The 25383-nt window shown below is 43.1% G+C and overlaps 2 protein-coding genes across 2 annotated transcripts in view; both read right to left on the bottom strand.

Annotated features, from left to right (window-relative positions):
• Positions 1–753: 753 nt before the first annotated feature.
• On the bottom strand, positions 754–7253 carry RNF4 (ring finger protein 4). Its single transcript, XM_054391543.1, has 7 exons — positions 7245–7253; positions 6684–6798; positions 5860–5939; positions 4849–4858; positions 4004–4169; positions 2194–2242; positions 754–1302 (listed from the first exon to the last, which is right to left on the bottom strand). The coding sequence occupies exons 1-7, from the start codon at positions 7251–7253 to the stop codon at positions 1153–1155; spliced, it is 579 nt and encodes a 192-aa protein (XP_054247518.1). The 3' UTR covers positions 754–1152.
• A 6998-nt stretch (positions 7254–14251) lies between these two features.
• The window catches only part of CFAP99 (cilia and flagella associated protein 99), a 36688-nt gene continuing 25556 nt past the window's right edge, over positions 14252–25383 (bottom strand). The window contains exons 10-15 of the mRNA XM_054391675.1: positions 23969–24173; positions 22024–22165; positions 20701–20852; positions 19288–19493; positions 15996–16158; positions 14252–14371 (exon numbers count right to left, since the gene is read on the bottom strand). Coding sequence (XP_054247650.1) covers positions 14252–14371; positions 15996–16158; positions 19288–19493; positions 20701–20852; positions 22024–22165; positions 23969–24173 — 988 coding nt within the window. The remainder of the gene's footprint in view (positions 14372–15995; positions 16159–19287; positions 19494–20700; positions 20853–22023; positions 22166–23968; positions 24174–25383) is intronic.

Genomic DNA, 25383 nt, shown 5'->3' on the forward strand with positions numbered 1-25383 from the left:
TAAACGCACCCAACGACCGTGCTGCACCAGAGCACGGAACAGTACTTCCAGTCTCCATCATCAACCAATTGCCAAAGGGTGTCCAAGCTTCATTTTCTATCTTTTCATAGTTGGGGCTACTGGAGATGTGGATCATACAGCACCAATTTCCATCACCTCATCTACATTTAACTCCTATAATCCTGTTTTACCAGCTCAGCTGGGATTCCACATCAGCTTGCAGATTTTAGCTGTAACAGGGTTAAAGCAGAGATTGACCAGGAAGGTCTGCAGGTAGTTTGGTCTTCAGCTGACAAGAGGACAGCATACAACCGGCTTCTAATTCATTGCCAGCAAGCCTAGAGAAGACAATGTTCTGAGTTCACAGGAGACTGCCCTGGAGAACGAGGGTAAACCCAAAAGACCATCTCACCATGTCAGAACATAAATTCTTAGAAAATCAATTCAGTGCTGTGGTTCAAGTTCTGGAATTGTTGGCAGATGAACATTCAAGGATGTATTTTCCCACTGTACACATTGTCATTTGTCTCCATACTTCAGATCTCATGGAGTTCATAAAGATACCTGCACGTTCAAGCCTCCTGCTCAAAGCACCCGAGGGCTGGTTAACGGCAGGTTCTGTTATTGCATGACCTCAGCTGTCAGTTTCATATTGATTTATGACAAAATCCATCCTCACACAACTTACTCTTCTTGGGCAAAGAAGGTATAGCAGAAAGCACCACAGTCATCAGCTTCTTACAGGGCAAAACCTTAAGTGTAACGAAAAGGGCAAGCACTCATCCGCAGCTGGAAAGGGAACTACTCTGCATCCATATGCAAGGGTGAGAATAACTTAGAATGAGGAATAACAAAATATTCAACCCCGTCTTACTAAAGCATGAAAAAAGTAGAAGGACATGGATGAGCTGCTTCCTTTCTGATGTAGGCTGCTGGTCCAGTTTAAAGACAGTCCTAAATTGAACATTATGACCAGGGACAGGACAAGAAGCAGCTTGGACCATAAGAAAGCTGTCAATATACATTACAAGTTCTTCTCCAGAATTTTATTTGGATGTATGCACAACTTGCTGCCTTTAAATCTTCAGAGCACTGAAAACATGATATTTTCCCCCAAAATCCATTTGAATTTGTCCTGAGAAACAGAAGTATTCATATATAGATGGGATGATACTGTCTGTGATTGAGTTTCTTCCTGCAGGTTGGGCAAGAGTTGGCATTCCGAAGGGAATCACGGAGGCACTGGCTGCAGAAGACGTGGCCGCATTTGGTTGACACAATCAGTCGTCCGCTCTGCACAATCTGGAGGAAAGGAAACCAGGACAGCTACTTAGGGTCAAGAGCTCAACTTGCCTGGTGTCTTGGCACCAGGCAAATAGGACTTGGAGTGTCTACAAAGACAGGGAACACAGAAATTAAGAAAAGTGTGACCAGCAGGTCAAGGTCTCCTCCCACTCCACTCTGCCCTGGTGAGGCCACATCCAGAGTATTCATATTCAGTTCTGCACTCCTCAGCTCAAGAAAGGCAGAGAAGTAGTGAAGAGAGTCCCACTGGAAGCTACAAAGATGCTGAGGGGACTGGAGCCTTTCTCTGAGGAGGAGAGGCTGAGACACCTGGGCTGTTGAGCCTGGAGAAGAGCAGCTGGGGAGGGGATCTGATCAATAGCTAAAGGGTGGGGGGCAAGAGGACAGGGCTGGGCTCTTGTCAGCAATGACTAGTGACAAGACATGGGGCAACGGGCACAAACTGGAACCCAGGAGGTTCTGCTTAAGCATAGGGAAAAGTTTTTCTGTTGGGGTGCTGGAGCCGGGGAGCAGGCTGCCCAGAGAGGTTATGGAGTCTCCTTCTCTGGAGAAGGATTCCAAAACTACCTGGACACTGCAGTCCTGGGCAGCCTGATCTAGGTGACCCTGCTTTAGCAGTGGGGTTGGACTAGATCATCACTAGAGCTCCTTCCAACTCCTACCACTCTGTGATTCTGTGAAGACCTTTCAGTGCCATCTTGGCAAATGTTTCTCCTGCTCTGTATACGACTCAGAAATGACTTGGAGTTAAAACCAGTGTCACCTTCAATCCAAGCTCTCTGCTTCAAAGCCAACTCTCTGTGGCCTCCCACATAATTCAGAGTTGTGCGGCTCACCCTCTGCCCCATTCTCCCTCTGACATGAAAGAAATGACATGTGGATCCTTACCTCTGAATAGCCATCCATGCAAATGGGACAGCTCACGGTACCAGACGGCCTTGGCAGAGAGAGGACAGGAGCAGAAAGAACAGGCATCCATGAATTTCACCATGCATGGAGGGTAACCGATACATAAATCATCATGCAATCATCAACAGCACAGACTAGCCACAGGGCATTTGGTCTGCAGATCCCTGAGGATCTTTAATTCTCTCAAGCTGTTGCATTTAATCAGTGGTTGGGGTTTCCCCTACCTAAAGGAAGGCAGTGCCTTGATTTTCCTTAGGGAAAAGATGCTGTCAGTCACCCTGCTCTGTGATGCCAAGTGACTGTGCAGTACGTGTGTGGCTGTATGAATCTTCAGCAGGTGATCAATAAGAGGTTTGTAACAAACGTATCTAGCTGTCCCTTGGAGACTATCCATTTGAGATGTGGAAGCGGTTGCCAGAAATCAAAACATCCCTGTTTGTATTTAACAACATCTCAGCCCACTGACGTATCCACACCAAGAATTCCTTTCTTACCAAGTGGAGGGCAGAACACACCAAGGTGAGGAAACATTAACAAATACATTTTTAGTTAAGAGGAGAGACTGAAGCAGTGTCTTTTACAAGCTGTGGTCACAGCTGTACCTCTCCTGCCTCCAGCTGTCTGGTACACACAGCTACTCTGCAGAAGGGATTCTGTCAGACAGAGCTTCCTGCCACTTTTATTTACAGATTCTCTATTTTCAACTATTACAGCAAGCTGCTTTCCTAAGTCCTTACCATAAACACTTAGCTTTATTATGTCACTGACCATGCCAAGCAACAGTTGATAACTGATTGATTCAGCTGGAACAGTAGCATGAGACACCTGTTATCCTGCCATCCCCAACTCAAGCAATGAGCACTAGCTGTGTTCACCCCTGGTTTCACAGCCATCATTTCACTCCATTAATTATCCCATTTTACTGCCCAAATGATTTATGCAGCAGCTATAACATTAACTCGTTTATTACAACTGGTGTTAACCATTCCCACAAGCAAGAGTAGTCTAACCCTGCAGGCAGCTCCCTGGCCATCTCCAGCATCAACAGCTTTGTGTCAGAATTAAATGCTGCAATACTGAGTTGTTTGGTTTCAGCCTTACCTAAGCAGAGCATGAAGGCACTTTCTTGAACAGAGAACTTAAGATTGAAGAAACAAAAGATTCATTTTTTACATTAGCTAATTAGTGGAATTTATTCACCTACATAACAACCACGATTATAAAAATCTACAAATCTATTATCACAATGTGCTGGTTTAGAACAGAGTAAGGCCTGAGTGCTGTATTTAAGACCTAAACCCCAAATTTTCATGCCCAAGTTCTTTCTTACTTGGCCTTCCTGTCATCTCAAATGCTCAAAGCACACCACCCTTATTAAAAAATCTGTACTTCCCCAAGCCCCCAAGCACTTTAAAAGCCTTCTGTACCACAGTTCTTAAGCTGTCTGCCCACATCACATGGCCACTTAAATTGATGTCATTAGTCCAATATGTTGGGTCATTCTTAACATCAGAAGTGCTCCTAGAGTAGGACTTGACTGTTGCTCTGCAGAATGGGGTTTTTACTGTGCAGGCTCCTGACTGAAAAGCCAGGTCACCACCTCACAAGCAAACATGTCAGAGCTCCAGGGCATATATGGGACAGCACAACAACTGGCCACAACACTATTGGCTCCACAACTGCTTTCCAACTAGATGAAGTTAAGACTACAAAGCCCAGCTATAGCAATGTAACTTAGTCCCATATATATATGAATTTAATTGTTTGTAAGGGCATGAGGCACACATACTTGGAACCTGCAGTTTCATCTTCTAGTGGTCCCAGTTCTCGAGATACTTTATTTGTCACATACACATCACTGTCTCTTGTTTCATCCTCATCATCACTACTCAGCACACAGCTGTCTGACTGTCTCTGACTTCTTAGTCTGAGGTTTCTCCTTGGTCGTTGATTCTCTGCAATTTAATTGTGGTAAGTTAGACACAATAATTATCTCCCTGCATCAAGCCTCAAAATGGATGATTAAAAGATGAACTATTGCAGAATATTTATAAATGGATCACATTCAGCTGGGTTCACAACAACCAAGCTAGTTTCCTAAACATTAAGGCTGGACACTTCCAGACACTCAACTAGAAATCTACAGAAGACAGTTGCTTTGCCCTACAAAAAAGCTAAAACTTGATCCGACAGATTCTGGTGTCCTAAGTTTCATACACTTCCACTAGCTGTGAATAAATCACCCTTCTAGAGGGAAGCTACCTCTCCCTAGAAAAAAGCTAAAAAACACCTTTTGACATTTTCTTAGTCAAAAGCAGGTATTCCAGAGCTAGGAAAAATCAGCACCAACTTTGGGCTTACAGAACTCCTGCTTGTGGAAAATAACAAAACCTGTTTTGAGCAGCTTTGATGTATTTTATTTCAGGTACTTTCTACAAGCTCTGATAGAGAGACTTCAAACACAGATTGGGCCCATTCTCTAAGACACTGGCCAGACACTTTTGCATTGTCCTTTGCCTTTTGGTAAATGCAGTTTCAATCAAGGCTGCTTAGGTTGACAAGTGTGTCTTGGAAAAGACAAAAAAAAATTAAGTTGAGGACAATTCCAATATCAATGGTAAAACATCAACTCACCTTCAACAATCTTGCATCAATATAGGTGGAAGGGAGAGAAAAGAAAATACAATTAGACTGGTGTGCACCCCAAGTGTTACATACAAACAGCAGATAAGCCAAGTAATTCCAGCAGAACAAGCTAAGGGTAGCAGGGTATCACTCTTCTGATTAGGAATGTCTCAAGTATGAGACAGTCAGCTGCTGCTCTGAAAAGAACCAAGTGGGTCTCTGGTTCTGCTCATGTTGCTGCAATGGGACAGAAATGGAGGCAGCTTATGAACCACCTGAACACCCTCCTCCCTGCCCCCCAGTTTTAGTGTACTCATTTGATTTAGGCCGCAGGAGATGCTTTCCCTCTCTCTGCCTCAAAGAGGCAAATTCAAGTTTGATATCCCTAAACACTTCATAGTAGATTAAGAGCTGTTGAAGAAAAAAACCTCAAACCTCAACCCTGCTATTGCCTTTGGTGGAACTAGCACTGGGGCAACGCGGATTATCTGGTAAAGCTTGGGGCCTGTCCCTTTGTTCAGGGACAATTCCAGCAGGAGAGACCCCCATGTTATTCCTGCTGCTGCTTTCTGATTTGCACTGAAGCAGGAGCACCCCAAAACAGAAGTTATAAGCTCCAGTTTGGCCTGGATCAGATACTCACCCAGCTTTAATAGTAGCAGTAAAAATCAGAGTGGATTTTTTTAGGACTTCACAGAGTAATAAACTGAACTAGTTTGTACCATGCCTAGCTGCAGCTGCACTGGGCATCTCTCTACCTGGACTCCCTTAAACCAGTGTCACAGCTAAACACTTCATACTTGTGATATCCAAGAAAAACAGCAAAAAGCTCTTTCAGATCATCCTCTCACTCTGCAAGTGCACCTCCAGAGCAGGTGCTGCAGAGACCTGCCGCTCGTGGCTTTCATGCACTCACCACTTCAACTTGAAACTTATCCTTGGAGCCAGATTCTATCAGGGAGCACAACAGAAACCTAACTGGACTAGAAGATTTAGAGAAGTGTGTCACTTACTACTTACCACAACAGAATCATTGTGAGTTAGATCAACGACTACAGGTTCAGAAGATTCACATGTGAGATCTACTACTTCTTCACCAGCTTAAAACCAGAACATTAGAAACAAATCAGAGATTGCAGAGAAATAAAACTGCCTGCCACTCTGTAACAGTCTGAGCTATGACTCAGCCTTGACCTGTCCCTCTTCTCTTCAGGAACACATGCAACATTTCATTCAAGCTTTGCCCTCGAGAGCACTGCCCACATAAGAGCATTGCCACCATCACCACTGTCTTTGGCTAGCTGCAGAAGCAAGCGGCTGTGCTCCTCACAGTTTTATACTATGACAACAGCTTGTGGGAGGTACTCAGCAACACATTATTCATTGAACACAGAGGCAGGTTTATCACACAGAATAAAACATGAATCATGCAGGATATGACAATTTTACAGCACCAGGCTGCACAGGTTCTCCTAAGGGACAGGGCACAAGTCATGATAAACTTCTCATTATCTTTCTCAGATTTGGGGGCTCCCAAATGTAGTTGGTCATTCTCTGTAGTGGACCTGCAGTGACTCCCAGCATGTCAGCCCAGCAGCATCTGAGTAACTTTCTGCCACAACCCATCTACCACAAGTGGTGAATGGATTTCCTCTCGGGAACAAACTAAGCCAGCTGTCAGGAACCTTGTTGTTTATAGATGCCATGTGAGATGCTTTTTGAAGAACAGGTTTCCCTTCCTCCCCAGTAAACGGCCTAGAAGCTGGCAATACCCACACAATAAGTGGGGGCACCAAGCCTCCAGATGCAGTCTTTGTTTTTACCAAGTCAAAAAGAAAGCTTACCACTTTCTTCAAGCTCTATTGGCTCTGCTTCTGAAGCCATTTCTGCAGTAGAAGCCACTAGCCTGTTGCGTTTCCGAGCTTGCCTGGAATTCACTGCTCCTCCACGGCGCTTGCGCTGAGTCTAAGAGAAAAGCAAGCCGTAGCACTTTCTTTAGGAGCAATATTAACATGGCCCTGTCTTTGCAGCACCAGTGAAAGCACACAAGGATACACAAAACACTCCCAAGAAAGGCTGTCATGTACACTGAATGGTGGTGTGGGTCATTCCTGCCTGAACCTATCACATTAAGGACAAGGCATCAGCCCAGATCTCTCACCAGCTGGGTCACAAAGGACACCCACGATGGCTCACAAATGACAACACTGATTCACAGTTCTGTCAAGGTTTTGCATCTCTGACCTACTGCACGTACAAAGAGATTAAAAAGCTGCAGTATCCCAGAACATGAAGTTCCATGAAGTTTTAATAGGTTTCTGTTCCAGTGTATGTCCTGCAAATTCTTAGAATCATTTTGAGAAGTACCACAAAAACGTGTTTGCATTGAGGAGTAAAATACTTACTGTGCTCATGGTGTTTCTTGATCTAAAAACCACAGAAAAAGGAAGAGGTACTAATCCCAAAACAGTAATTGCAAGGAAGGTACAAGGATCAATTCCTTACATTCCTCTTGGTAGCACACTGTTCAGATTGCTCAGGGTCTGGGAACGATGCTCTCCCAAACCTGGAAGAAAAGGAGAGAGAAGATGACCTGTCTGTATTGCTTACTCTCTGAAGTAAATCCCCCCTCCAAGATTCCCATTCCTGATTCACTAGTTTCTGTCCAAAGCTAGAGGGGAAGTCCTAGAGTTGAGTATTTGCACCTCAGACACTTGCAACTGGGCCTGAAGCCTCCATCATTTGTACCCATTTCCTAAACTCAAGACCAGAATAATCTGCTTTGTTACAACAAACTGGGAAAGTTCTAAGGAAGCCCAGTGAAGTTTAATTGAAAGCAATTGCTTGAAGACAACGTTTGTGTGTGGGCAGGAATCCCTGGGAAATGTGCACTATTCTTCAGAGAACAAAAAATTGCAGGTAAGCAGTTCCCTTCTCTAACCTGCCTCCAGATTCCAACAGGTGTGAAATGAACAGCTCAGGAGGATTTTACATCCAGCAGAGCAGAGAAAATTGAGTTTAGGAATACCTGTGGATCCAAAAGAGAATTATTAGAAGAAACTTCTCCACTGAAAGGGATATTCAACACTGGAATAGGCTGTCCAGGGAGGTAGTTGAATTCCCCATCCCTGCAGGTGTTGAAAAGAGGCAGAGAGTAGTGCTGAGGGACATAGTTTAGCCCCAGCCTTGGCAGAGTTAAAGAGTTGGACTTGATGGTCTTAAAGGGCTTTTCTAATCAAAGTGATTCTATGACCATCAGCATGAACATAACCCAGCTCAGGAGAGTTGTGTTTATAAGCACAAGAAAATCAGACTGCTGGGATTTATTAAGACTATAGAAAGAGTCTCATGATCCAGCAGGCATTTTTGTCTTGCAAGAGCTAACCTCTTCTATGGGGCTACAAATTTTTACATGTTATTGGCTAACTCAGGAAACATCACTGAAAGCTAATTACCCCAACTGTAGAGGCAGTCAGCAGAAATCTAGCAAAGCTCACTTTCTTCCAATACACCACAGATCAGGCTATTAGTGCAGAAGGGCTGAGGGAAACAAAAGAGTTCCAAGTTTTTTATCTTTAGACTCATACCCATCAATAAGAATTCGTTCAGGATTTTCAAAGCCTCAGGAGCACCCAGTAGAACACTGAGTTGTTATACAGGACTGTCTAGCCAAAATAGAATTACAAGGTCTCTATGCTCCTCCTCCAGCAATCACGTTCAAACCCAGCACCAAGCCTCCCAAGAGTGGGCAATACAAAGAGTTACTATCCATCTCCTATCAACCCACATCAACCTCCCTCCTCCTCAAGTATCAAGTGACTCCAGCTGAAGCTGCTGGCAAGCCCATCTACTACACTTACGGCAAGCTGCATTCAGACTGCAATTCAAAATTCTGGAATTAAGATTTCTTTTTCAAAACCAGAGCCTTTAAAATGTGAAAACATAGCAGAGCAACTTAACAAGCCAATAAAACCTTTCAACTCCTGCAGACCTTTCGCTGCACGGCCTCAAGAGGATGCAGCAGCAGGAAAAGCTACTCCCCCCTTCTCCCATATGCAGAGCTCTGCCCATGCAGTTACTGTTCCTGTCATTTTGCTCTCCCAAGAGCCTAAGCAGTGTTGTCCTGGTAACAATAAAGTTCAAGGTTTATTCCAGCTAGTTCTCTAGCATTTTAACGACTAGATCCACCAACCTTTCTCTCTCCAGGTAGATGCTTGAGATAAATAAAGGGAAAGCCATTTAAATGAAGAATGTTTACACTAGGAGCAAAGGAATACTCCCATATTCATCATCTTGGTCTCCTGCTGAGCTTTTTTCCTCTCTAAAAATGTTAAGATCTTCACCGAGTTCAAACTGACCTAACCAAGCATGTTTGAATTATAATTCCAAAACCCCCATAGGATTCTCTAACCAACACAAACTGAAAACTTTTCTTACACCTCTCTTAGTCTCATGTGCTTCGCATGAATGGAGGAAAACTGGCTTCACCAAGAAGTAGACATTTTTACCACACACTAACACAAACAAGGTATCATAATCCTAAGCATTCAAAACACAAAGTATAAATATCTGGTATATGCAATGTACAGCTGATAAAACCAGTACACAGTGCATATCAAAACATGCCATGTTAGGTCTTTAGGATTTTGTTTCTCGTTTCTACTCTTAAAAGCTCTCTTTGCACTCTTAATAGGAAACACAGTATCAAAGATACAGCATGCATAAAAAAATAAATTCTGTGATCAGAAGATGCACATACCAATCACAAAGGGCTAGTCTTCAGGTTTTTTACCATACAGAGCAGTAATCTGCCATTTTACCCTTTCATAACTTTCCTATGATGTATTTCCAGTACCCTCAAATACCTTCTCATTTTTCAGATGTACTACACCAACCACAGTGCAAACAAAAGCTGACTCTATTGTGTTCTATACAAATTAGGTCAAGCAGGCCAGTGACTACACACAGAAAAGATGAGAGAGAAAAAACTACCATAGAGATGCACCTCCCTGCCTGCTCTAAGCAGTGAGCTACATCTGCAGATAAACAAGACACAGGTGTTAAGCAGCTTAAGAAAGAACCCCCAAAACAAGAAGAAAACAAATCCAAAGGAGGAGGGCACAAACCAGCCACAGAACAAAGCACACCAAAATTTTTCAGTGGTCAGATGTCCTATTTCAGAAATAACAAAAAGCTGAAGACTGGCCAGGAAAAAAAAAAAAAAAAAAAGCAACTGACCACTCTTACTGCAGAACTCCAGACGACAGCTTACTTTCATTAGCCCCAACATCAGATACAGAAGAAAGGAAAAAGGTGTCGAGCCTTTACACATTCTGCAATGGAGGTGAGCAGCATTCCCTCCACTCCTGCTGGCACACAAAATGGGAGGACGGACTACCACGCTTCACACCGCCAGATCCACCGCACGTCCTGAGCCACTCCTGTTCCTCCAGAGAAGCTACGCCATCAGCTCTTCTCCAGCACTTGTCTCTTCCAGCCACTTCAGGACACCCTCCGAACGACCCTCGCAGCACATACGGTTTCTGACACAGTGAGCACCACAGGAGCCGGAGCAGCCTGTCAGTAAGGCCGGGCTGGTCTCACTTTCGTAGGCATGGGGGGCAGGCCTAGCTGTGCCCCGGACCTCAGAGCGGCCGGCCGCCCGGCGCTAAGTGGAGCCGCGGCGGGGCCGGGGCCGACCTTGAAGGTTGGGCTTCGGCGCTCGCAGGCCCCGGAGTCCCCCGCAGTGGCGAAGATTTAAAAAAAAATAAAAACCGAAAAACAGACCCTCCGGACAGTGAGGAAGCGGGACACGTTTGCAGCGCAACACAGGAGCCGGGAAGGCAGGCCGGGGACAGCTGAGGGGAAGCCTCTCAGGGCCGCCACAGAGGCGGGCAAGGCCGTGCCCCTGCTGCACGCCCGGAGAAGAGAGCTCAGATCACCGTCGTCGCCAAGGAAAAGGAAACAGTGGCGGCCTCGCCCCGCCGCACAGGGCCCTGCTGCCAGCACCGGCGGAGGATGCCTCGTCCCCCCCTGCTCCCCACAGCGCCGGCCCGGCCCAGCCCGCCCCTCCCCCACGGCGGCCGGGCGCGGCAGCCTTCCCCGTCTCCCCTACCTCCCTTCACCTGCCGCCTGCCATCCCGGACACCTCAGAAAGGCAGGGCGAGGCAGGTAGCGCCGGGGCCTCTCCCGGACAGCGCTCGTACACCCGAGACAGAAACCCCCGGCCTGCAGCACTCACCCTCAACACCCGACCGGCAGCGGCTCACCGAAACGCCCGCCTCTGCTCTTCCGCTATTGGCGGAGCCTGCGATCGTCTTTAATTGATTCGTCAATCATAAAACGGGTAGCGGCGCGGTCCCGCCCCCACCGGGCCCCGGGGCATACTGGGAGCTGTAGTTTGTCATGCAGCCGGGGGCGGAGCGAGCGCGCGGCCTGCGGCCCGTTGCCAGCCGTCAGTGACTGCGTTGGGTGAGGAATGAGGGCCTGGTGTGGAACGCACGCTGCTGGGCTGGAAACCTTCAGTCTCCCTCAGGTAATCTGGGTCTTGGTACACATCAGGACACCATAACTATGTACGAAGGCTCTTGTGGGCTGCGCCTTTACACTGCAGTAAGGTCTCTGAAATGTGCAGCTTTCAGTACCATTACAGGAAAACTTTTCTTCATGAATCTGTCACTCAGATCAGACAGGTGAAACCTTATTTTTTTAAGTCTGAATGGTTTGTGTTGGAAGGGACCTTCAAAATTGTCTAGTTCCAACCACATGCCATGGGTAGGGAAACCTCCTCCTACACTCTTTGTTACACCTGGCTTTGAATCCCTCCAGGGAGGAGGCATCCATGACCTATCTGCACAACCCGCTCCAGTGTCTCGCCACCTCACTGCAAACAATTTCTTCCTGATACCTTGTATAAATCTGCCCTCCTCAAGCTTCAGTCCATTCCCTCTCTTCCCATCACTACAAGCCCTTGTAAAAAGTCCCTTCCCAGCTTTCTCATAGCCAGGTACTAGAAGGCTGCTCAGAGGTCTTCTGGAGCTTTCTCTTGTCCAGGCTGAACAGCCCCCACTCTCTTAGCCTGTAACCATAGGAGAGGTTCTCCAGCCCTCTGATGGTCTTTGTGGCCGTCCTCGGGACCTGCTCCAGTAGCTCCATGTTTTGGCTGCAAATAGTGTAACAAGAGTGTAAATGAATCACTCAGGAATTATTCATCCACCTGTGTTTCCATGAAACACAAGTGCAGAGGCATTGCTGACTTGGTTATCTGTGCATGGATTAACCAGACTGGGGGTGGGCTGTGCCACAGGCCCTGGCTGAGGCAGCAGTGTCAATGCAGCTGTATTGCTTCACACCTTACCTGGCTCCAATGGCATTGCAGCTGCTTTTGAAATAAAATGCTCTTAAGTCTGGTTCTGCATCGGGTCACCTAAGGTTTCTGTGTACCACGCTGCTGCAAGAGGAATACAAGAGAAGGTGCTCTAGTGGACAGGGGTTCTGGGTAGGATCTGCTGCCTCCTTTGTCAAGAGGAATGTGGCATTTTTAATGTTATTCTGTGCATTCTGTTGCAAGGCCTCCTATCACTGAAAAAAAAATACTAGTCTATATTGATAAACAATATCAACACAGGAATACAATTGGTATTTCCCCCCAAAGACTCACGTTCTTTTATGCTCATTGAAACACTAAGGATGACTTCATGCATCCTAAAGTAGCAGTAGGACTATTTGTGACTTCTGAAGGTAAAAATCCCACAGCTGGATTCCTCTGTTCCTCAGCCCTTTCATTTGAGAGCAGGGAGAATATTGAGAAGGAAATAGTTATGAATCAGCTTGATTGCAGTAGGAGCTCTGAAAACTGGGTCCAACACGGCAGAGGAAGAAGCATGCATTATGAAGGGGGTTTGACATGCCTAAATCCACCTGCCTACACATTTGCTTAATGAGGATTTTATATTTTTTAACATTATCAAAAAGCAGACACATCCCAAAGTTTCAAAGGAACTCATCAGTTCTGTAGGATCCCAGACCATGGCTGCCAGCCCTGTTAATTGCTAACTTGTGAATTATGGAGGTGTTAGAGTCACTCCTTGGCTTTGCTGTTCTGGAATACAATGAAACAGAATGATGAGCAACCACAAAAGGAAGATAAACTCCTTGCCACCTCCTTGTTGGTTTAAGTTACTACAATCCCCCACTAGGCATGCCATGATTCCTTCTTTCCTATGTTCCTTAACTCTTCCCTCAAAGCATGAGCCCTACATGGTTTTCATGGACTACTGTAGCATGTGCTGTAGCATGCACTTTGAATGAAAAACGCAGCACATTTTATCAGCTTGCAGACTGTGGAAGTGATCTTCACAGCTAGGTGGCAACAAAAGAATTCCCTTAGACTCCCTTCAGTAAAACATGAGAAATGTAATGTTGCGAGAGCATTAAAAGCAGCTGCCTGACTCTGATGTCAGCCACAGTCTCCTTCAATTTAAATATTTGCAATAGCCATAATTAAACACTTAGCAACTGGCATGGAATTAAAATAGAAATACATTACATAGCCCTACTGCTGTGCAGATTTTAATTCAGATTTATATCCTCCTTGGCTTTGTGCCTAGAATAAGTCTTGTAATTTAAAGTCTGTTTTATACAGTATAGTAATTGTCATAGAGGGCAAATTATCTTCCAGGTGAGTAACAGGATTTTGCCTTTTTCTGGAAGCAGCTCCCTAAAGAGATCAAACAATGTCATGTTCTCCTGCTATTGTTTCAAATCTGAAGGCCTTCACATCTGCAAAGAGATGGATGGTCTTTTAGGGTCACTCAGTTGTGACTCTGGCTCCTGGAGACTATCACATCATCTAAACTTTCTAAACATTTTCCCCCTCACCCAGTAAAACCAGTGTGGAAACTGGTAATTCTCCTGTGCACAGCTCCTGGCACGCTGGAATATGTGGTGTAGGGATCTGGGCTGGCTGTGCCTTCTGAAAAGATGCAGCTATCAACAAATGTTGCTTGTTTTAGCCCTCATTTTTATTCTTTTGGAGGATGGGCATAGCAAACCATGACCCAGAATGTAATGCTGACAGAAACACACATCTCAACACTCTTACCCAGAAACTTGCCATTCTGCTGTAGGACTGTGCTTTCTAAAGCTTTTGCTTCTAAACAAAAACTATCATTATAGCATAAAAATAAAATTCTGTCACAAAAAAAATAACACATTTTTATTCTAGTGTGCCTCTGTTATGCCGCTATGACCCAAATTTCTCTAATCAGACTGCAAAGGTGAAATAAAGATTAAAATTCAACCTTGTAGTAAATAGGCACACTGGGAGATTTCCAGCAGGCCTGAATCTGTTCCAGATGGATTTTATTTTACTTCAGAGCACAATATACGGATTGTGGCTCCACGTGCAGCCTCACAGGCAGCTGAAGGTTTTCTGAGCTGTTTCTCTGGCCATGAAGCCGTGCTGAAGGATCTTGAACTGTCTTTCCCGACTCTCTTCCAGTCGCTTCCAGTGGTTCCATTGTGATGAATCCTGAGGAGAAGACACACAGCTGATCAGACTGCAGATGATACAGGGGGTCTCTTTGGAGGATACACTGAGCTTCTATTTGATAAGCTGGCTGGCAACAGGGTTGTTTGCTAAATGACTGGGAAACTTGTCAACATCAAACTGGGTGTGATGACTAGAAACGTAACTCCAGTGGGCTGCTCAGTTTAACACAAATTAAACACAGCTGCAGCACTCCACAAACTGTTGAGATCAAGCTACAGCTGGATTGCTTGCTGCAGTGCTGCCACCTTATTTTCTTTCTTTCCCAACAGAGGTACACAAATCCTATCAGACTAACAGTTTGCTGAATCAAAAGCTGGGTTCACAAGGCAGCATTCCCCAAAAGATCAGAACAAACAGAAAACTGCTACTTTTTCATCTGATTCTTTGCTTAAAGTGGTAGAAAATTACATTTTTTTTTCATTAATGGTAGGTTTTTGTATGGCTAGTTTTCCAAATTGCAACATAAATTCTGTTTTATTAAATGTAACAGTGATCTTTATATAAATGTTACCTTGGCTTATAGTGGTACAAACCCACTGGACCCAAAGGACCATCACAATCTGGAACTTTAATTCAAGATGTCACTTTTTTCCTACTTATTGAGGAACCAGTGTTCCAGAGAACTACTGCACTGTAACTAAGGGAGGATTTTTTTTCCTGTAGTTACACTAACACCCTTTCCAGCAATAGGCAATTCAACCACAACAAATACACTGAACGTTTCTGACCTGAATTGAGCCACTTCTCTGCAGTAACATTTGGTTAGGGTCATGCAGAGCTGAAGAGCACTGATGGAGGATACACCAGAACAGATAAATAATTTATGGTAACCTTGAGTTTTTTTCTATTGTTTTGCCTTTGTTTGTTTGGTTTTTTTCTTAGTTTGTTTGTTTTAACAGACGTTTTAGCATTTGAGCAGAATACAAACAAAACCACTGTGACATCTTAAGACACTGTGAGAAGCTCAAGAAAAAGACAAAATCTAACTTCAAAACAACTTGCAACCTCTGGCTTTTTTGCTCATTATATGACACCAGAGCATTCATACAGAGCCACATCAGGCAGTCAAAAGTTCTACTTGTGAATTTATAATTTCTTTTTGTTTAAAAAATGTTTCCTATTTGTAATACTATAGCTGGTTTTCTTTAAAGCCTGCACTTAGAATCATAGAAATATTTTGGTTGGAAAAGACCTTTAAGATCATCATTCCAACCATCACCTCGCTCTGTCTGGTGCTAAACCATGTCCCTCAGCACCACATCTCTGTGTAGTGGGATGTGTGAGATAGGAAGCTGAGAAAGATAAGAGTTAGAGACAGGGGTAAGATGCTGTTTTGGTGGGATGAGAGTGTGTGGTATTACAAGAGGGAAGCTAAGTGTTGTACAGCTGAGCCCTGCTCTGTGGGAACAGAATGTGTGACAAAAAGGTGAGGTCAAGGCCATGGTTTGGAGCAATGGTGCCTGTGCAGGAGGCAGGGTGTTGCTATTGCCAGTCAGGTATAGCACCATCTGCCTCTGCCCCCCTTGCCAGTGCTGGCAGTGGAGCAAAGGTCTGTGAACAGCAGGTCTATTGCAGAGCTTTTCTCCTTATGTAACTCCCAGACCTTCTTCGATGAGATGCTGGTTTTCTGGGGAGTGATCTTTAAGAGTCCTGCCTGCTTTTTACGCTCCAGGGTTTTTTCTACAATCTTTTTCTGCAGGTCCAAAATGCGTTCATCTTTCACAGGTCTGTCACTGGACTGAGACTTCCTTTTTTTTTCTTCTTGCCTGCAAAATCAAAAAGGAGCAATGAGAAAGTAAAATAATATCAAGCTACAGAATAAATCCATCTGAGCATATATTACCTTGATAGTCGTGAATTTGTACTTGCTTCTGGGAACCAGCTAGACCTAAACCAGATTTAAATCATATAGCTGAAACCTGGCATTCACAACTTGTTTACAGAGCAGCTTTACTGCACGCTATAGAATCACTGCTCAGTGCCATCATGCTATGATGACAGTATCTGAAGTAGACATGAGGAAGAAATTCTTCTCCATGAGGGTGGTGAGGCACTGGAACAGATTGCCCAGAGAAGCTGTGGAGGCTCTGAGCCTGGCAGTGTTCAAAGGCAGGTTGGATGGGGCCTTGAGCAAGCTGCTCTAGTAAGAGGTGTCAGAGGTGTCCCTGCTCATGGCAGAGGATTGGAACTAGACGATCTTGAAGGTGCCTTCCAACCTGAACTATTTTGTGATTCTATGATAACTTTAGTACATTATCATGTAGTTGAACACTCCTCAGTCTTCTGGTGCTCATATTCAAAAGCTGAGCACAGATGTCTGTCCAGTTCATGTGGCAGTGCCTGTTTTCAAACCCTGAAATTCTATACACCGAGTTGATTCTTAATGGTCGTGCAAGTGCTCACAAAGCCACTGCTGTGATGGATGTCATGGCTTGCAGACTTGATGTCTCTGTAATTCTTCATGTTTTATTTCCCATTTTGGTTAATACAGCTCATTATATACTTGCTTAACATGCTGCTTTTGTGTTGGTGCCTGTCTGTAAATGATATTAGAAGGAACCTGCTTGGTAGGGACCCAATTAAACTCCAGCTGACACTTAACTAAAGCACATTCATTCAGCAAAGCTTAGCCATTGTGTTTCAACTAGCCTTCAACAGAAAGCAATTTAAGATACAGCATGGAATTTTATATTGATGCATAAGGCTATCTAATAAGGAGCACTGGTAAAATTTGCTGTTCTATCTCTATAATTATAAATTAATTCTGTAAACATAAAAAAATTGCTTTTTATATCTCCTGTGCAGTGTGTTGGTAATACAACCCAAGCAATTAATCACTCTCACTGACTCAATAGATATTTCAGGATTCAAGATCTGCAAATCAGGTTTGACAAACGAAGCCTAATGTTTGTTCTGAGAGAAATAAAAACTGCAGCAAAGCATCTAGCATTTGTAAGCAGAGCAGCATGTCACATTCCTGCATCCCCAGAAGTAAGCCATAGGTTTGGGTTCCAGATGAAAATGCATGAAATATGCTCCCAAAGAACAACATTTCTGGTATGCTTTGAAGATGCCTCTTTACAGGAGATGCTTCCAAGTTAACATACACAGATTGCCTGGGAGCCATGGAAGGAAATGTCTTCTAACATCTCTAATGAAACTTTGGAGCAAACAGGGCTTCATTAAAATGACTGTATTACTTTCATGAGTATGACTAGAAGCTTGTAAATTAAGTGTTTCATTTCATTTGCATTCTACCATCTTTGGCACCCTGGTCTGTTCTGAAAACCATTTCAAATGTCAGGACAAGAAGTGAATCAATGTTGTCTTCTCATTAAAGCACAGCTTAATTCAGGGCGAGAACCATTTTAGAGCTGAATCAAGACACATGAAGTCAGTTTTAAAGGAACCCAGTGCTATGCAGAACTCAGACTGCACATGTAGCATAATAAATGGTTCTGGAAATAGTTAGTAGTGAAAGAGGTTTTATGTAGCACACAAGTTCTTAATGCCCAGTTTGCATCTGTGGTAGAAAGCAGCAGTTTGTGTTGCTCCCACAGGCTTTCACCACCTTAAGTGTTCAGTGGTGGAAGCCTATTTCCAGCTCTGACTCCATTTAAGGTTAGAATCAGTCTCAGAATCTTTTCTCAATACAGGCCATAGAAGAGAGGGTCACTGATCTATGTAGTCAATCCACTGCAGCTGTAGTTATTGATTCATTAAATTCATTAAACTATCTTCTTAAGTACTAACATAGTAAAATCTGCAGTCTTGAGAGAGCAACCACCAGCAGCAAACCAAATTACAGCTGGGACCAGAGAAAACTAGTTAAATGAATACATCAATCCTGCCCTCTGGAACTGAGATTCAGACCTGGATGATAAATCAGTAACAGGCACCTTAGGTATCTCAGCAATAAAGATGAATCTAAGACATGTCTAAAGATGTGTGTTTTTAGCCTGGCAGAATATGTCTGCAGAATGTCAGCCTGAACATGTCTGAAAAACAGATACAGCAAGATAAGGACTAAGCTCTCAAACACAGAAAAGGGGAAGGGTGAAAAGCAGCTTGGAAGAAAGCAATGGCAAATAGCCAGGAGGCAGTAGAAATGGTTTAAGATCAAGAGGTGTGCCAGATTTTATACCTTCACAGAAGCTTTCTTCCTCCTCAGCTTTATTTGAAAACAACTTTGACTTAGATTTGAAATGCTGTGTGGAAGGGACCTGTCTTCTGCATGTGTGAAGCATCTATGATGGGTATGGGTCCTTTATGAGAATGAATAATAACTACGATAATGAATAATAAATATGAATAATTAATTGAGAATTTGATCAGAAAGCCTGTAAGTGAATAATTTTCTCTTTGATCTGCTGCTATAATATGTTTAATATATGTTATTATTGTTACCAGAAAATCTCCTTCCTGCAATATTTTTAAGTTCTCCATAAAGCCTGCCTTTTCACAGACCAAATGAAGGAAGAAAACTATAGCCCTGATGGATTGGTTTAGATGGCTGTGAAAAACCACTCTTAAGTGGCAAGCTAGACTGTTTCTAATAACATCAAATTGGCTTTAATTAGCTGAAAAGGAATAGAAGAAAGGGGAACTTCCTTCTCAGTGTATAATATTGGCTCTGAATATTGGGGCAATGCTGTCAACACTAGCCTGCAGAGCATCTTCAACCCTAAATGATGAAAAAGATGTATTAAATCTGATACAAATCATTATCCAGTAGAAAAAGGAAATCCTGGCCCCAGTGTAATCCCTGACAAGAGTCACACTGATTTTTATAACAGGGCAATATTTTTCTCTCTACTTGTTTTTCTCTTCAAGGAGCTAGCAAAATATTAACTGAGTTGCACTGTCTTAAATGTCACATGCTGTTTTACACTGACTTTAAAGCAGCTGCCCGTCCAAGTTCTGATCTGTACAGGGAAATCTGGTCCAGTTTGTCTAGAAGAAGTTGTTCCTTAGCTTGTTTTTCATGAATTATCTGGTCTCTCCTCTCTTCCTCTGCTGCCTTCTGTGCTTCTCTGAGCAGAGCGAGGCGTTCACGTAGTTCCACTATTGACATTTCACAAATTAAACCGTGGCCACCAGTCTAGAGAACAGGAAATAGAAGTTTAAATAACACTGTAAATACCAAGAGGAGAGTAAAGGAGTAAACCCAGAATATTTTGATTGTGTTCCAAATCATGCTGAATATATTTTGACTTCAGGAAATACAGGCATACTCTAACCTGTTATTGACAAGCTTATCTTTCCTGTGTGTAAAAACACAAAGCTCAGATAACAATTAGTGAAAAAGCTTTGAAATACACAGTAGATAATCACAAAACTCACAAATCACTTCCTGTCCAAAAAAATTCTGATTGACTTATCTCTTAGATTTTTGAAATTTAAAATGTGTAAACCTGCATTTATTTTAATTTGTAAAGCCAAGAACAGACTTTACCCTTAAAAAAAAGGGCATTTTTGGTATTTAGCAATTTCCAGTGTATGGATCTGATCTGTGATGGCATTTACTATTTTTGTCTGAAAAAAATCTAGGACTAAACAATGCTTTGGACCCAGGAAATTCAGCTCTTGATCCCCAAAGTTAAACATTCAAACCTGAATGTTTAATGAAGTTTTTGCAATGAGAGTAATAATGAGCCTGATTCTGAGATGTAATGAGAGACTTCTGCACCTTAGCTTGCATATGAAGGCAGATAATTTCTAAACACATTTGTGAACAGTTGAAGTTTTTGCCTCTTGTTCTTAACATAAACTGTCCCTCTCTCTGTGTTTGTACAGATATACATCTGCATGTACAGAATGTTTTGGATTGGAAAATACCTTTAAGATCATTGAGTCCAACCATTCTCTTAACTCTGCCAAGGCTGGTGCTAAACCATGTCCTTTAGCATCACATCTCTGCCTCTTTGAAACACCTCCAGGGACGGGGATTCAACCACCTCCCTGGGCAGCCTGTTTCAGTGCTTATTTCTATCTTATACCTGCTTTTTCTTATCACATTTCAGCTTCTACAGGCCATATAACAGCTCCCTGTCTTTGCCTAATGAAGCATTTTGGTCATCTCATTCAAAATGTAAATCCAGAGCTTCTAGGACCTACTTTAGTAGGGAAGGTTGGACTAGATGATCTCCAGAGGTCCAGATAGGACTAGGTGATCTCCAGAGGTCCCTTCCAACCCTGTCCCATGCTGGGATTCTGTGCTATCCATAGGCAGCACACAATTTCTCTGACTATGTGGAGACATACAATATACCTTTATGTAGATCAATAGTGTTTCCTTTTGAGCTTACCTCTGTTAAATCAACAACCTTGTGTCTGACACTTGGTAGAGACTCAATAGCTCGTATTTGTTGAATGAGTTCATATCTCTTCCTGAGCCTCTCCTCCTCCTCCTCTAAAGCTTGCCGAAGAAGTTCCCGATTTTCTTCACAAACTTCCTGAACTGAAAGAGAAGATCTCCTCTCTGTTAGCTGGCTGCATATTTTAACAAACAGTCCATCTGGAGCAAAATTTGTATGCATTTGTGAATAATGACAATAACACTGATCTCAAGGTACTTGGGGGAACAGTCTGGCATTGGTGGGAGGAGTGATTGGAGAAGCAAGTGAGTACTTCCCACCTCCACTATCTATCCTACTATTCAGCACACAAACATACTGTATACATACATAAAGGAGGCACCTTGAGTTACTGCTTTAGAATTGCTGTTCTAACTAGTGCATGCTGTTTCATTATTTAATAAAAGGCTATCACACAATAGCAAATATTTCTAGTTTTTCAAGCTATTTATCTCCTAGAAATCACTGAATTGCAAAGGCTGGTAGGGTTTGCTGGCCCATTCAGAGTGGTTAACACCCTCTACCCTACAAGTATGGAGACAGACAAGCAGGGAAAAGCCTGCCCAGAAAAATATGCACAACTAGAGGTAGTTTCTTCATCCAGCAGATGTTAACATGGCCTTGTGTTGAAGTATGGACAGCCATGCCAGGCAGAACTGCCTTCTCCCTGGACTTCATTACCATTAACTGAAGACTTTTAAGAGTAATAGAGGATAAGTAGCACTATTTCCCTTCATCCTAATGACTGGTCTGTCTTGGAGGTGCTACATCCTTCTCCCTTATGGTACTGTTCTTCTAGGAGATGGCTTTTCTTTCCTTAGCTACACTCTTCTTCTCTGGACTATCTTCTCTGGAGAAGACAATAATCTTGAGCCATGATTCTTTCACAGTGGTTGCTAGGCAGACCCTTTCTTAATGATAAAAATCACAAGAATCTGAGCTTCATAACTTGATCTGACAAAAGTAGAGTCATTCACATATGCTGCTTCTAGATGGAAGTGAAATCAGTGGTACAATATTAGAGCTGTCTTTTTTCCTTTTAAACAAAGAGTGATTCCTGTTATCAGTGGTGTAGAATTCCTGATCTACCCATTACCAGCTTATTCCTGCAATTCATATTCATACATCCATGGCAATGTACAGCCTGGATCTTTCCCTCAACTTCCCTTTAAAGGCAATTTTCTGTAAACATTGTAATTGGCTCACTAAAAGAATGCTGAAGCAGTTTGGGGACATTTGCCATCACATCTCATTTTTCTGGCAATAGATAAATACCTATCTGCTGTTTGTATTTCTGAAGCTTTATTTTTGCTTGCTTTGCATTCTTGTGTCCTTCCACGACCTGCTGCACCAGCTCTCTCATTTCTTTCTGTTCCTGTAGACGTTTCTCTGCATACTGGTGCATCAGCTCTGCTTTCTAAATCACAAACAGAAGAATAAAACTTCTGACAACTGGTGATCCAAATCCTTCAGACCATTGAAATAGGGCAAGGACAATTGGGTTCAAAGTATTACATGATCCACAAAGGGCACTGGCTAGGGACAGCAGAGAGACGCAGATGTAAGCTCTTGTCACTGTTTTATTTGCTCACAACAGCCTTCCATAACATTTGCACTGCTATTTTCCGGGATTCCCTCCCACGTTTTTCTAATAGCAGACAAAACCAGCCATCTCTGGATCTGGTGGTGAGATACCAAGAAGAGTGCTAATCTAGTGCACAGCTGGCTGTGTGCCTGCAGGATCTTCTTGGGCCTAATTGCTATCTCTGCAATATACAAAAGTCCTCTTCTGGCTATTGTGTTCCTTTCTTTGTCAGAGGAAATGTGCAGGAAGCAGGAAAATGGATTTTACCCAGTCTAGATCCCTTACTGTACTGTCTGGTTTAGATGGAAGACTAGGGTTTCAAAGCAGGAGGAAGGTCAAGATGACAGCTGTTGGTGAATGGAGATCTGGTGCTCAGTACTTCTGGAGATCTCCAGATGGATGAAATGCCCTGCTGGCATCTGCTGGCAAGTGAAGTGAGCTGTCTGGAATTGCTCGGGATAGGGCACGTCCAGTTTGCACACCCCCAGGTCCATACATAGTGGGACACTCCTGGTAACAGAGAAAATACCTATGCTCTGAAACTGAGGTGCCTATAATAATGACAATAATTTTGGAGCAATCACACTGTGCTCAGTGGTACACAGTAGGGTTCACTTTCAGTTCTTGCTGTAACCTGTCTAAGCAGACATGAAGACTCAGTGCCAAACAGGACTGAACGATTTTTTAGGACAAAAAAGGAAGTCATCGAGCAAGCCTGGCCTTTATGAAAACCTTGTACATTTGTGGTTCCATCTTAAGGTACTGAAACACTGCAGAAACATCTGTGAGAGGTGGCCAAGAGAAATGTACTGGCTGGCCTGCAGGAGGGAGCAGGAAACTAGGCTAACGGGAAAGAAAAGCCTGTGATAGTGAGTATGAAATGTTTAAAATCAATAGAAATAGTTATTTCTTGATCACTTGTTTAATTTCTAGGAAAAGCACTGGAAAACTATCATGTGAGCTTGGGAAAAAGATTAAAAGATCTAACATTGTTTTGGGAAGCTGTGATCTGATAGCTTGGAAACTGTGTGAATATACTTCCTGGCATAAATATTCAGTTTTCCATATATAGATGAATCCAAAGAGGGTGTGATCTATGTGTCAGGTATGAAGTAGGTGTTCACAGCCAGGTTAGATGAGGCCTTGAGCAGATGAGCCTAGTTAGGAGGGATCCCTGCCCATGGCAGGGAGTTTGGAGTAGATATCTCTGAAGTCCCTTCCAATCTAATCCATTCTGTGATTCTATGAAGTAAATGGAATTACATCAGTTTAGGAAAACAAATTCTTCGATATTTGTGACTCTCATTTTAACAATATAATGACATTAGTCATATATTGGTGATTTCCATGCAAAGGTTGCTTTGTATCTCAGCAGCTGTTCGAAAGGGATATGCACAATGACAGGAAAAGAGGGGAGAATGTGTAAGTGTCATCAGTCAAGTCAAACACTTGTAACAAGCACTTCAATAAATAAGCAGTGCTGTGTCTGGAGGTTACAGCATCGTGTCCCCATTGTTTGCAGACTCCAGTGAGTAAAAACAAAGGATAGAACTTTTACACCTTACAGTAGGTATCATCTGTGCCATGTTTTGCACTGACAGCATGTAAGCAAATTTGAGCAATGCTGTTTCTTACCTCTTCTCTCATTAGATCAGCTTTCTTCTTATTTTCTTGAATGACATTCTGATGGGCTAGAACTGCCTCTTCGTAACTCAGTTTCCCTTGAAGCCTCCTGCACTCTATTTCAGCCAGCTGTTCTTCCAGATCTTTTTCACGCATCTGTTTTTGCCATTCCAAGAATTCAGATGGGTCTCCAGTCCCTTCTAGCAAATTTTCAATTCTGCAAGAGAAAAGAAGAGTATGCTGTTTGGGGATCTGGATCTGCCTTAGCTTAGAAACATCTCTAGTAGTTTGTTGTGATATAAGGTGATTCATCTCTGCAGAGACCAAAGGCAGTCATCAAAAAGCCATATGACAGATATATTTTCATTCTAGCCCAAGAGGTGTTCCTGCTGGGAAAAGCTGGCTGAAAGAATGTGCATGAGGGCATGGACCTGAAAGTTCCAGTGAAACAAAGCCCCAAGAGATGGCAAACTTCAGCTACAGAAGGAACAGGGATAATCAGGCTGAAGGTATGTACATTGTCTCAGAGGATTGCTTTTCACACAGAACTAAAAACCTTTCTGCTTAATTCTGTTTCTGGTTTGTATTTTGTCAATTAAAAATATTGCTGTAATGAGGCAAAGAAGGATTCAGCTATTAAGCAAAGCCACATTCTTATTTTTTCTGCTGGGCTGAGAGAGAAAAGCATAGCAAAGGCCTGGGGCAGGCCCTTCAGAGTCCTGCAGCAGAGAACTGAATGAGCCAAGAACTAGGGCAGAGACACAAAAATGCAGTGAATTGTCTCTTAGAGTTGCTCCCCAATGTATATATATGTGCCTATATATGTATCTGTTGTGTGTTAAATGCAGCTGAAGATTAAAACCGACTAATATAAAATACAAAATAGTGTCAAGTTACAGAGAAAATCTCTTTCTTTGATGAATGGAACAAAACTGTGCCAGACAGAGTGAACAGTGTCATGTGTAACACAAAAGACCATCAATATCCACACATAGCTACTAACAGAACCTGAGTGGTGCATAGTGTCTTACTGCTAAAATCCTGATCCACATCCCAAAATTTGCTAGGTCCAAAGACCAAATCCAATCATTCGACCTCAGGCAGTCATCCCAACAGTTAAAATGCTAACAATATTTAGTAGAGAGCCTGCTAAGAGAGGTGGATTAGAAATAATATTAAATCAAGATGACATGGTAGAGGTTTGTTAAAGTTATTAGTGAAATATTCTGTAATTTTAGTTATAAAATACAACCTGTGGTGGCCATTCAGGAGTCACCCTCTCCCTAGTTAATGTCCACTGAAAACCTGTGGACATCAGGTTTTCTTACACCAGAGGAATCCTTCTGTCAGTATTCCTTAGAGCCCTAAGTGCAATCTTTTACTGCCCAGCCCTGCCTAGGGTTTGGCAGCTTGTGTTCAAAGACAGC

Source organism: Indicator indicator, chromosome 23 (genome assembly GCF_027791375.1).
Source record: "Indicator indicator isolate 239-I01 chromosome 23, UM_Iind_1.1, whole genome shotgun sequence".
NCBI lineage: Eukaryota > Metazoa > Chordata > Aves > Piciformes > Indicatoridae > Indicator > Indicator indicator.